The sequence below is a fragment of the Elgaria multicarinata genome, chromosome 1, assembly GCF_023053635.1.
Source record: "Elgaria multicarinata webbii isolate HBS135686 ecotype San Diego chromosome 1, rElgMul1.1.pri, whole genome shotgun sequence".
Lineage (NCBI taxonomy): Eukaryota > Metazoa > Chordata > Lepidosauria > Squamata > Anguidae > Elgaria > Elgaria multicarinata.
The window spans coordinates 117,891,617-117,905,432 of record NC_086171.1 but is presented as its reverse complement, the minus strand read 5'-3'; the positions used below and the strand labels follow the sequence as shown (position 1 = coordinate 117,905,432).

The window sequence follows — 13,816 nt, the reverse complement described above, 5'->3', positions numbered from 1 at the left end:
GTAATCCAGTCTTGAGGTTACTAATGCCTGTACCACCTTTGCCAAGCTATCCCTGTCCAGGAGAGACCATAGCTGGTGAACCAGCCAAAGCTGGTAAAAAGCACTCTGAGCCGCTGCAGCCACATGGATGTCCAGCAACAGTGATGAATCTAGGAGCACCCCTAGACTATGAACCTGGTCTTTCAAGGAGAGTTCAACCCCATCCATGAGCCTACCTACCAGACTCGGGAACCACTCACCCACAGGACTTCCATTTTGCCAGGATTCAGCGTCACTTTATTGGCCCTCATCTAGCCCATTACTGAGTTTAGACACTGATCCAGGACTTGCACAGCCTCACCTGATTCAGATGTCACAGGGAGATAGAAACGTGTTCCCATATTTATACGTGCTTCATGTTCATTCAGATGATGTGTCCGGCTTAGTCCTTATTAGCCCCTGGCTTTCACTATTTTATTAGGTCTTTCCCATTGTTCAAAAAGTTAACCCCACCAGTTACTGTGATAATTGCAACTAATCTTAAAGGGAACATGGAATTCTGAGGGGATGGCTGGTGACGTCAGCTTCCCAGCTAATAAAAAAAGTACTTGTAGGACATTCCTGCGAGCTCTAGCTCCACTACACCACTGGATTTTATGGTGTTGTTTGTTTTTACATTAAACATTGGTAATGTAAATTGGATAATTTGATGATCATCATCATCATTTCTAATTATGCACCAAATGATGCACATTTGAGATAGCCACCTGGTAAAATAATTAATAAATGTATTCATATTTCTACTTTGTAAGCCATTAGAAAAAAAATTACTAGCAAGAACAACATTTACTGGTACTTCTAATGTTCCTGAGCTATCCCTGCTTTCTTTGAAGCTGCTTTCTTTGTGTGATGATTCCCATCACAGGGGGGAGCTGAAATAAACATATCATGTATTTTGTGGGGTGGTACCTTTCTTGCATTTGCAGTGTTCACCAAACCCAAATTTCACCAATATTGTAATCAGAAACACATTTAAACAGAATCTAAAGTTGAAAGCAATGGTTGGGGAAACAGAGAAGAAATGGCCCAAAACTGAATATTAAAAAGCGGACCTGATTCAGAAACAATGAAATAGTGTGTATTCTGTCCGTAGATGGCTAAAACTGAAAATGAGAAGCTGAGTTATATATATATGAGTTTGCTGTTGCCATTGCTAAATTATGAAACACGAAAACCAAATAGTTCTGATACAAATAATGAAGGTTCTTAAGATTTTTTCACACATTTGGACATAGATAACGTTCCCAAAGACCCACAAGTTCTGGCATGAATTAATCTCTGTGTGAACCTCTGTCACAGTACCTTAGCCCCATTAAGAGTAATGTGATTTTAGAAAACGTTCTACTGTGTGAGATTATTAGCTGGCTGTTTTCTTGCCTCAATATCACCGGGAAATATGAGGAAATCAGAGATTGAGTAACTGTCCTTAATTGATACATTTTTCTAATTCCATTTTTTTTTATCGTGATGCTTTATAAAACCACCAAGTGTGATATTTATCAAGTATAAGTAGTCTGAGAACATTTGCAAACAATTACAAAGGCTGGAATCTTGTCTTTCACTGAATAACAATAGATCCTTTGTGTATAATAATGCTATTAAAAATGCAGAAGTTTTCATAGATGACTCCCCAACCTTAATTGAAACTGAGAATATGAAAGGGAATGAGAGGAAATTATGGAAATGGACAGTCTAATCTCCGTGTGTGTGTGTGTGTGAGTGTGTTATGTCACACACATGCACACATATATAAATAAAAGAGGAGTGCTTTGACTCAGTTTCAACTCAGATCCCGATTCAGCATTTTGGAAAACAGCATGTTTCATCTTCGACCAATTTGGAGGCTGCCCTCTTCAACTAGGGTACTGAACTCAAACCAAGATTTAGAAATCTGCAGCTTCATGCTAGCAGAAGCACAGCAGCCCTGTTGGATACTACCCAAAGTGCTTAATTCTCCCATTAAACTCATGGGAGTGTAAAAAACAAAAAAAGGTTCACTTTCGCTTCTTTTCCATTGATTCTTACTGCTGATAGACTTCATGATGATATCAGTGCAACAATGTAAAATATATACCTGGTTTCTCTTCAGATCGTAAAATATAATGAATTAATGTGCCATCAATATATATGGATACCTAACCAAACTTCTCTCTTTTCTTTTCAGGTATGCCCAGTATTCTCAGCATTGGTAGTAAGTAATAAAGAGCAGACTTAGGCCAGCTTTGCTTGTTGTTCAGACTCTAAAAATCTATTTTTCCAGCATCCATTTCTGTTTTCTCTGAAAAATGCTTGGTGGTAACTGGAGAAATGCCCTTAATCATCTTCTTGCTGCATTTGCACATCATTGATATTTATGTTTAGAAAGATATAAGCTTTATTCATCTCATGGCACTGCATCAAATGGCAAATGGAGATTCTATGATCATCAGACAAAAGTGATTGCAAACTAAGGGACGTCAATCAAATTCAGCTAACATTTTTTCAGATACAACAATGTTTGCCTTACGGTGCAATCCTATGCATGTTTGGTCTTGCAACTCCCAGCATTCTCCAGCCAGCATGGGAGTTCTGGGAGCTGTAGGACTTTTGCTGTCTGAACATGCATAGGATTGTACCCTTAGAAGATTAAACGAGGAATCCTCAAGTACTATACACATGCACAAACAAGTACATAAAAGAAGAAAATTGATTTCTCTTTGAACAACTATGGTAATATACAGAGAGCCTTCTTTATAGTCCATCCAAATTATCTATAAACCACCCTAGTAATCCTACACTGAAGGGCAGTATAGAAATCTTATAAGCAAATAAATAACTAAATATAATTTCCATGTCCTTAATTCACAGACGGTACTGCAAGGATGTTTCCCCCGCCCCTTAAAAGTTTTATTTTAGCTTCTAAAGATGAAAACATCATTTAAAACAAGACACACCTTAATGACACCTGGACTGCAATTCTAATAATATTTAAATCATTTCCATTTCTCATCAATAAATAATGTGTTGTTTCCCCTTCTTTTGTATGTACATAGCCTTTTATTTTACATAGAGAGGTTCATGACATGAAGCTAAAATCCCACATCCTTAACGGGGCTTTCTGCTTCTGGTTTCTTTGCGGGATTACAATGGGCCTCTTTATATGGGGGACATGTGATTTGGAAATTTCCTTTCTCAGTAATATGTTTCATTATACAGCACCATCTAGTGGCTGTATTATAGCACAACACCAACATTAAACACTGCTGATATCTCGCATTAACTTTTGTTACTGGCTTATCTCTGATCTTTAAAATGCAGAATAAAACTAAAAAAACCACAGGGGGCGGCCCACAAACTTCAGTGAGTGACCAGTCACAAACATGCAATAAAAGCCTCATGCAGAAATGCATGTAGTAGCTAGATCCTATAATGAAACCATTCTTTCAATGATGGCTCTATACCATTTACCAATACAACACAATCTAGCATGTAAAATGAAAGGGTTTCTTTATTCTTTGAAACTGAGCCTTCAAAATATTTGAAGATGCAAATTTTAGGATCAAGAACCAGTTTAACCATCGGGATTCTAGCAATCATATATTTTCCGTCTAATTAGATCCCTTATTTCTCTTAGGGTGCAAACCTATGCATACTTAGAAAGAAAAAAGTCGTACACATCTTAGCATTTCCCTGTCAACCACGTTGGGTGGGTAATGCTGGAAATTATAGGGTTTCTTTCTGTCTAAACATACATAAGATTGCACCCTTACAAGTATATCAGTAATTTATCAAGTTTCCCTTTTTTTCCTATTGACATTGACAATGTCTATCATTATAATTTCCATAGTTCCTGGATATACGTACATACGGAGTTAAAATATAATTGTGCCATCATTCTGTAACAGTTTTCATCAATTCAGAGCACATTTGTTTACTTTTCTCCATATATATTTCCAAATATTAATTAGAAGTTTCATCTTCCAGCTATTTTTCCCCATTTTAAAATGTAACCTTGGTGCTTTGATATGCCTAACTATAAAAACATCTAATATAACCGGGAGAGAGAGAGAGAAAGAGAGACTAACTTTGTTTTTTCAACATTATTTTTCCAAACTGAAGCCATGAACAACATTTTCTCTTTTTGGTCTTGTCCAACATGTCTACTTTGAAAATCCTCCAGTGGGGGCCATATTTCCCCCATTGTTTCCAGGTATTGATTGCCACCCTGCTGGCAACAAGAGCCTGGTAGGGCTTTAGACAAGATGGAGCTTCTGAGATCACGGCACTCCATCATTAAAGCTCCCTGTCCTTAAGACTGCTCTGTAAGAGAAGGCCACATATCAGCACAGACTTAATTTTTTCATTCATCTCTCATATTATTCATGTGAAGCTCCTTTATATTTTCTGTAAATATAATGCTTAAATTCTGTAAATATAATGCCTGAATATCAGATGCGCCTCCTGAATGTGAAAAATTATTTGTTCAGTTATCCCTTGTTCTTCCTCTAAAAGCAAGGGGGCATTTAGAAATTTAGTTTTTTTAAATTGTCCACCTTACATCCTGCAAGATTACTAAATTTCTCTGTAATTTAGTAAGTTCGGTCAGAAGTATGTGGTACCTGTTATATCATACTCATTTTAAGTACTCTACTATCATACTCCAGTAATCTCTTAATAGTGCTGATTATAGTTTATAGCTTTTGCAAATGGCCCCAAATTTAAATTAAAGTAAGAAGCAATGGAAGTATTGTTGTCTGGTACGATATGAAAGAATAAATGGAGAGGTAAATGTTCCATTAAGAATGACTCTTGCTAGGGGATTTTTTAGATTGTCTTTATCCCCCCCCTCCCCTCACAACAACAACAAAACCAAATCCAAAACTGAAGGTAGTTGAAATAATTATCCCCATTCCGCACAATCCAACACATTTTCTACATGTATAAAAGTAAAAATTGTCTTACATTTTTTTTTTCAAATTGACATGCTCAGTTATAGTAATCATTCTGGTTTTACTTAAGAAATATGTCCCTGCCTCACTTTAAATAAATGTGGGACTTTATGCTAAAGGAACCTAAACATTGAAGAATGTGTTCAGTCACAGAGTAAAGTGGACATAAAGTAAAATAATGGCAGCGTATACTCTTTGGAAACAATCCTTAGCACAATTGCAGTGCCTGCAGGCAGAGTAATTCCTCATTTTTTGCGTCCCTCCCTTGGTTTAAGTAGAGGGCAGTGAACCAGAGCCCTATGTGGAATGGGAGGTCTGTGCTCACCTCCTAAGTCCCCATCCTCACATTGTGGGTGATGCAAGTTACTAGAGCTCTAAAAAGGAAGCTATGGAAAGGAAAAAAAGAAACTATGGAAAGTGTGCACAGAGCTCCAAACCCCCACAATGCTCTTGTGCATTGCCTATACATAAAACAAAGGGGCAGGAGAGAAGCAGGATGTCTACACTGAGAACAATCATCTCCCACTCTAAAGCATGTTAATTTATTTTATTATTATTTATTTAAAGCATTTTTATAGCGCCGCCTCACCATTTCTGGCATCGAGGCACTTTACAATAACACATAAAACAATTCCATTAAAACCCTCAACCCACATTAAAACAATTCCATTAAAACCCTCACCCTCAAACCATTAAAAGCCCTCAACCCCAATTTAAACCACCCCCTCCCCAGACTCTTGTGAAAATAAAAACGCCTTACAAAGGCGTTTGAAGCTATTGAGAGTGTGAGCCTGTCTAATCTCCAGTGGCACATTATTCCATAACCGGGGGCCAGCCACTGAAAAAGCCCTGGCCCCGGCACATTCCAATTTGTAGCGGGGGACCATCAGGGCACCCTGCTCCTGAGAGCGAGTCTGCCAATGGTGAGACACAGGAGAAAGGCAAGTGCTCAGGTATCCAGGACCCAAGCAATGCAGGGCTTTATACATGGTCAACAAAACCTTGTAGTGCACCCTAGCAGCCACCGGCAGCTTATGGAGCTCTTGAAGCACCAAAGTGATAGAAGACCACTTCGGGAGCCCCTTGACCAACCTGGCTGCTGCATGTTAAATGTCATTGATTTCAACTGGAGAGTTCCAGGACAATCCTCTGGATGTTTACTCAGATGTCAGACCCTCTGTGTTCAATAGACTTTACTGCCTTGTGAGTTTAGGGTTGCAGCCTTTAGCAAATGCTTGAAATCAAATTACATTTACTGTAAGTTGGCTGGATTGTGCCTAGATTTTGTGTTATGCAGGACCATCATACAAATCTTAATAACCCACAAAAGATTTGCAGTACCTGACATCCAGCTGAAAAGCAATATCCTAATAATTTAACAGCTGCATTACATCTTATGAATGCACAGTCAGGTTTCTCAATTTATAAATCAACTCCGTTTTCTTCAGGTCATAAATAGGCTTAACACCGATTTGTTAAGCACCACACAACATATTAAATGCCATCAAAACTAGCCTTTTCATAATGCAAGTGGGGGCCTGTGTCCATTTTTATACTGGTTCAAACACTAGAAGAAGCCACTTTTTCACCTTAGTGAAATAAGAACATACAAGTTTTTTAAAAAAAATCTTCTGTTACTAGTAGTCTTCTTTTTTTCTTTTTTCTTTTTGTCTCTTGCATCTTTTTAAACATTTGCCTAACTGCAAATGCACAGAGTGATGATCCCATTGAAGTCCCGACAATGAATTTGCATGTGTTATTTGATGCATGGTGGAGAGGGGAAGCAAAAGAAAGCCAAGAGAAAAATATTGTTGTTTCCACACACACACACACAAAAAGCTATTGTCATAGCTAACAGAAATGGATAAATGGTCAAAAATAGTTCTTGTGCTACAGATGTTGGTATTGTCTTGCATGCACGTATGTGGTTGTGACATTCACTTTACACTTCCATGCAGCCTTCTTCACCACATTCGCCATCTCTGAGCATCAGCAGATGTTGGCCTTTGGACTCTTAATAGGGAAATGCAACTAGCCTTGGATTAATCAGGGGTGACCTGAAAGGATGCCTTGTTGAACTCTTTGAATGTTGGCGCTTTATTTTACAGTAGAGTGGGCAGTATCACTTAAGGGATTGGCTACATTTATGCTGGCCATACAAATATGCCTGCGAATTTACAAATCTACCAGAAACAAAACAAAAAATATCACCAGCACACCTGTCCACATTACCTATTTGTGTCTGAAAGAAGAAAACCAACCAACCCTAGCTGGTCACCTGGAGGCACTTGCTGCTTTTAGAGGGAATATGGAATAGATCTCATTTCAATCTCTGAATGACTTCAAATATGAACATCTTTGAATGCACACACACAAAAATGAAAGAATGACTGTGTTTTGCTCATTTGTTGGAATAAATGGAATATTGTTCATTGATAAAATATACTCAGATCCATATATAAAGATGTTTTTCACTATATGGGTTTTGGGATTTATCTTAAGGCCAACACGGCTGCCTTTGTTTTTAATATTCTCAAAGACTTCTTCTTAAATGAATTGCCACATCCAAACATGAATTGCCATATGTGATTCATAGTAGTGATGATAGATAGATAGATAGATAGATAGATAGATAGATAGATAGATAGATAGATAGATAGATAGATAGATTCCCTATGATTCGCAGTACTGAGATAGATATTGTTTTGGTATATGTCAGAACTATGGATGTACGCAGACACCCCCAACCCGCTTTGGAGGCCAATTCGGGGCTGGTGGATTGGTCCCAATCCCCCTCGCCCCAAATTGGCCCCAACCCAAACCACTCTGGATCCAACTTGCTTTCCAGAAATGGCCCTTTAAGGGTGGCATTGTGTGCAACATAGATCTACGGTGAGTTTGACCTCACATATTCAATAAAAATGGCAGCTCCCTTGAAGGAGTAGGTCCAGTAAGTTCTGGGCACAAGCGGACAATTCAGAGGCTGTGGTGGGGCCTCTCAGTCGTCTTGATCAGTCCAAAGTGCTCTGAAGTACTCCAGACCAATCCTGACTTCCTAGGGCTGATCTGAGCCGATCCAGGCCCGGCCCAAATTCAGACCAGATAGGTCCGAATTGCTCCACTTCGGCTCAGGATTTGGACTCAGAATTGTATCAAGGAACAAAATTCCATTTACTCCAACAAATAAGCTAAACAGTCATTCACTTATTTGGTTATGCATACAAAGGAGTTCATATTTGAAGGCACTCTGTGGTTGAAATGGGTTTATTTGAATATTAAAGTGGGTGTATTCCGTATTCATTCTTAAAGGAATATATATGGATCGATAGATAGGTGATAGATAAATAGAGACACATCGAACATGATTCATAATAACATCAGTCTGCTTTAATGGATTCGGTGTGATTCCTTCTCTTGTCTATGCTAATGCAATATTTGTGTTCATTCAAGGAGGTTTTTGTCTCTCATCTGGGAATAGCTTATTCTCAGGTAGTGTATTTACTATCACTTGCTGGAAAACACTGAACTGGGTTATATTGGCTTCTGTATGCCTGGAGCTTTATTCAGTTTAGTGGAGAAGAGGGGGAAATGAACACAAAACCTCCAGCACACAAAGGATATCCATTATAATAGATATGCGTGTAACATCAGTAAGACTCCAGTGATCAAAAGCATGCCCAAGGAAGAATAAAATATGTATATATTTGTGTGTACATATATGTATGATTCTATATTCTCTTTGATCTCAAAGGATCTCATATTAAAGCAGCACATCATTAAGGCTTAAGCGCAATGCAAAGAGTGGTCATTTAAAAGAAAACATCCTTTCTGATCATCTACAGCTAAATTAACCCAGAGCTTTCCCCATTAAGGTCATTTGTACCTGCTGTTGTCTATCAATTGAGTAATAGGTTCTTTGATCATTTCCAGCACATATGATTCCAATGCTGATCTTTTCAACATTTTTCAGCACTGGCTGGAAAAAAAACACCTGGTGAGATGGTTAGCAATTAATGAGTCCCAAAACCAATTTCAGAATACTATACTCTTTTATGAACAGTTTTTCCTACAAAGCACCTTACTATGACCATCTTTAAATGATCACAGTGTAGACATGCTTCAGAAAGTACTTTTGAGACTGAATATTCAAGATTAAAGCTTATTCTTTTATGCCTTCCTTTTACATATTTTCTGCAATCAACCATTTCAGAAGTTCAGGGCTGTTCTACACATAATGCAAAGTGAAGTGGTACAATTGTGCACTGGCTCACTTCAGACAGTAGGTAGATTGTCATATTTTTCAAGCCTCCCCATCTGCAAAACCCCTGTATGTTGAAAGCTAGGACATCAGTGAAAAGGCTGAACCTAGATGGTCTCTCTGATGTGCTAGCATATTACATATGGCATTTTTCATGTAAGAGAATATTCAGAAATGTGACACCCAGAACCTAATAACAGAAGTGCCACAGTCTAGAATTCTACCTCCACCATCTTTCACCTTATTACCTCATTCTCTGTGTATCTTTGCTCTTAGTCTACATGTGACAGACACACACACCACTTGTGCACCCTTCTCTTCTATAAAATGTAGCAAAGTGAAATCCACCATCACACTTTGCAGTGCACTCTGCCTACTTGGCCAGGATCACTCTCCAGTCCTCTGCCTTCCATCTCTTATGTTGTCACTGCCTGTCACATCTGTGTAGCCAAGCTTTTTGTAGAAAAAAAGACTAGGTGGGTACCTCACTCAACATGTCTGGTTCTCCCCACCCTTTTTGGTTTCTCACACTCCCCCTTAGAAAGAGGATGGCCCAGATTGGAAGCCCTGCTTTAAGCAAGCTGTTTCATAGCAAACTACTGCAGCTAATCTGCATTCCAGTAAACCATTATGCCACTAATTATGCTAAGTAGTTTGCTAGAAAGAGTACAATTAGATAGAAAATAGGATTGGCATGATGCACAAATAGCTTTGTGGGGGGTGATTACCACCTCCGAAGCCTTCCAGTAACAGAGGAGTCAGAGTTTAGAAACAAACAACATACTGAAATACAAAACACAATCAAAGTCAGCATCTATTGTAGTGTGTTGTTTGTAGCTGTTTTGTTTTCCTTCTAATTACCCGTTTCAGACTATGATATGTGCTCCACACTTAACCAAACAGTAGGGGGGGAGGGAAACAAGTCGAAACAGTGGTCCAGCAGCCTAAGATTCTAAAAAGTGAGGCAGGAAAAAAATCATGCCAAATTTTCTCATCCAGATCCAAATGTGTCCAGGGAAAAAGGAAGCAAAAATTGTCCCTTTTCCAGGCCTCCTGGCTCACCCTATCCCCAAACTCAAACTAAGCAAACCAGCTGAAGCTATGGAGTGGCAGAACAGATAAACTGAGGAATCACCACATACTATGCTCAACAAAGGACTGGGACAAACACACACACATGCATTACCCATCATTGATTGCAAGCTATTAATGATGTGGACTCAGGAGAACATTTTTAATATAGTTGAAGGGCCAAGCTATGGCCTGGCTTGAATGTCAGAACAACCTGCATTTTTAAAAGAAAACAATCCAAGAACAAACAACGGGTTCTTTCAATGGCTTTTCAGTGGAGTTACAAGCCAGAGATAATATCCAGAGTTCCTTGATTAGCACTTAATGCAAACCAAACCACACATGGTTCATGGGTTGTTCAACCACTCCTGCTTGCAACAGGAGTGATCAGTCTGGTTCAGCCTCATTAACAATAAATTTTAAAATATTGTGGATTGTCAGTTTGTATGAACCATTATGACATAAGATTTATCAACAGGATCTCGCTCTTTAAAAAGAAAAAGGGAATCAATAGGGAGCAAGCTCAGGAAGGGGGGTCTCAACCCTTTTTACCACACCATTTCCCTCAAACTACATCTCCCCCACCCAAGTTGGTATTAGAGAACTTCGGCTATTGGGGGGTATAGAAATGCAATAAATAAATAAATAAATACTCCCATGGGCAAACAGGAAGATCCATGGTTTGCTCATGGCTACTGTTAAATTAAAAACAAGTACATAGTGGCTCCTCTTATAGATCTTCCATGTCATGTCAGCTTTGGTTCTAATATACAGCATTTTGCCCAGAAATATAATGATGCTGTTCTTTTGCATAAGCAGCTGAGTGATGTTTAAAACATTTGCTTACGAAATAAAATATTGTTTTGGGGATTCGTTTCAGCAGGAAATAAGAGTTGCCATTTTTGCGAAATTATGTTCTTGCTCGAATTTTGCTCCTAGAAATTTTGCATCATCCCTTATGACCACACAAACTGAAGAATACAAAGAAAGATTTGGGCCCTACAACATTCTAGAGTCTCCAGGCCCATTTTATAAAATATCTCACAGCCAATTCTCCCAAACAGTTTAGTGATAACACTTCCTGATTTATATGTGATTAAGGAAAGTTATTCCTCTATTACACAATTGAGTATAGATCAGCAGTCACCAATTGTCACATTGATCAGCTTATCACCTGACTAGGGAGGGAGGCTGGTAAGCAAAAAAGAAACAAGAATCCCTGATAGTGAGTCATACAAGATGTGGGGCAGGCAGTGTGAGGAGAGCAGCAAATAATTCCTTACTGTGGGTGGTCTCTTAAACATGTCTTCTCATGTGAAAAGATTATTGCCTTTGGAGAATTAATAATGTGGTAAACTCTTAAAACAAAAAGAAATATGGGGATGTGTGCAGAGTGGGGGCCATCGTGGTAATAGAAGGTTTGCTGCCTGGCCAGAGCACTATAAAGAATCAACTCTTCACACAGAGTTGCCACATAGAACTTTTTCTTTTTACTTCATACACATATGCACAGAAGATAAGTGTTTGACTGTTTTAAGCAATAGTGAAGTAATCAAATGGAGAACATAATGGTTGCACATAGTTTTAATTGTTTTATTGCTTTTAAGATTTTTCTACTGGTTTTAATTTGTTAACAATTTAATACATTTTTAGCTGAGTCAGTTAGTTATGTTTATATTGTTCTGATGGTATCTGTACGCTGCCTAAAATCCCAGTGATAATAGGGATTTACATACAGTATGTTTTAATTTTAATTTAATTTTAATAAAGTAAATAAATAAATATAATCATAAGCCATGTTAATAATATTTAGATTATATTTACAAACATATAATGTTTGTTATTGTACTGGGATATTATATTAAAGGTATATTCAAGGCCATAGTGAGGTGTGTCCACCACCAGCACTGCCACTAACTGTCCAGCATTTTGGCATCTGTACAATGCCCTGATGAAGCATTGCATTCTGGGGATATCCAATGCAGCTGATACAGTTTGGGAAACAAGCATAGAGAAATGATGCTCTTAGGCATCATCCCAAAAAACAAGGAAATGGGTCACCAAAACAGAGGACAAAAGAAGATACAGATTTGCATTAAATTTGCATATGATAAAGTATATGTTTAGATGCAAATTTAGAAATTTATAATTTAAATAGAAATGCAATACATAATGGCCAGGGATGAGAGGAACTGAAATTTTCAAGCTCACCAAAATTGTCCTAAAATTGCTCCGAAGTTCATTTTGGATTGCTCCCATTTTCATTTTTCACCTGTTTTGGGGTTTATTTGAACGGGGAAAGTGCACATTTAGAATGGGAAATGTGTGCATTTCTTCCCATTGACTAAAGCATGAAAATGCATATTTTGGGGCAAATGCACATTTCAATGTGCGCATTTTTTAAAAAAAATGCTTTTTTGGAACACGATCACAAGTTCAGGAATTTGTGAATATCCCTCAAAAAATTTTTTAAAAAAACCACACACCCCAAGTCACATTCACATTCAGGATTGCAAGTGAGACATATTCACATAATTTGTAAACAAATGAAAGTCTCATATATCCCTAATAGTGGCCAGGCGGCTGCTCAGTCTGCTGTCCAGGTGTTAACAATTGATGAGCAACACCAACCAATAAAAGCCTTCCCATCTTATTGTTCTTCATCTTTAAACTGGACTTTGATTGGACTTCAAGCAGGGCGCTTTCAAATAGAAAACTGCTTGCTATAAAATAGGACACATGGCCATCTTACAAGCAGGTGCCAAGACAAGGTGGAACCAGCAGTCCTGGTTTTATATTTATTTATTTATTTATTTATTTATTTATTTACATTTATATACCGCCCCACAGCCGAAGCTCTCTGGGCGGTTTACAACATTTAAAAATAGTAAACATTAAAAGTATACAATTTAAAAACACACACACACACACATAAAAACAGTATAAAAACAACAGTATCCATTTAAAAACAACAATTGTGGGGTCCATTAAAAACAAACTTAATGTTGTTAAATGCTGTTAAAAAGCTGTTAAAAATGCCTGGGAGAAGAGAAAAGTCTTGACCTGGCGCCGAAAAGATAACAATGTTGGCGCCAGGCGAGCCTCATCGGGGAGATCATTCCACAGTCGGGGGGCCACCACTGAAAAGGCCCTCTCCCTTGTTGCCATCCTCCGAGCTTCCCTTGGAGTAGGCACTCGGAGGAGGACCTTAGATGTTGAGCGCAGTGTACGGGTAGGTTCATGTCGGGAGAGGCGTTCCATCAGGTATTGTGGTCCCAAGCCATGTAGGGCTTTATAGGTTAAGACCAGCACCTTGAATTGGGCTCGGAAACATATAGGCAGCCAATGCAAGCGGGCCAGAATCGGTGTTACATGCTCAAACCTCCCTGTTCCAGCTATCAATCTGGCCGCCGCATTTTGCACAAGCTGCAGCTTCCGGACCGTCTTCAAAGGCAGCCCCATGTAGAGGGCATTGCAGTAATCTAATTTGGAAGTTACCAGAGTATGGACAACTGAAGCT

At 38.5% G+C, this 13,816-nt stretch overlaps 1 protein-coding gene across 1 annotated transcript in view; it reads left to right on the top strand.

The window, feature by feature from the left end:
* NTNG1 (netrin G1) overlaps window positions 1–13,816 on the top strand; it is a 299,231-nt gene that overhangs the window by 188,337 nt on the left and 97,078 nt on the right. Inside the window, exon 5 of the mRNA XM_063135534.1 lies at window positions 2,204–2,230. Coding sequence (XP_062991604.1) covers window positions 2,204–2,230 — 27 coding nt within the window. The remainder of the gene's footprint in view (window positions 1–2,203; window positions 2,231–13,816) is intronic.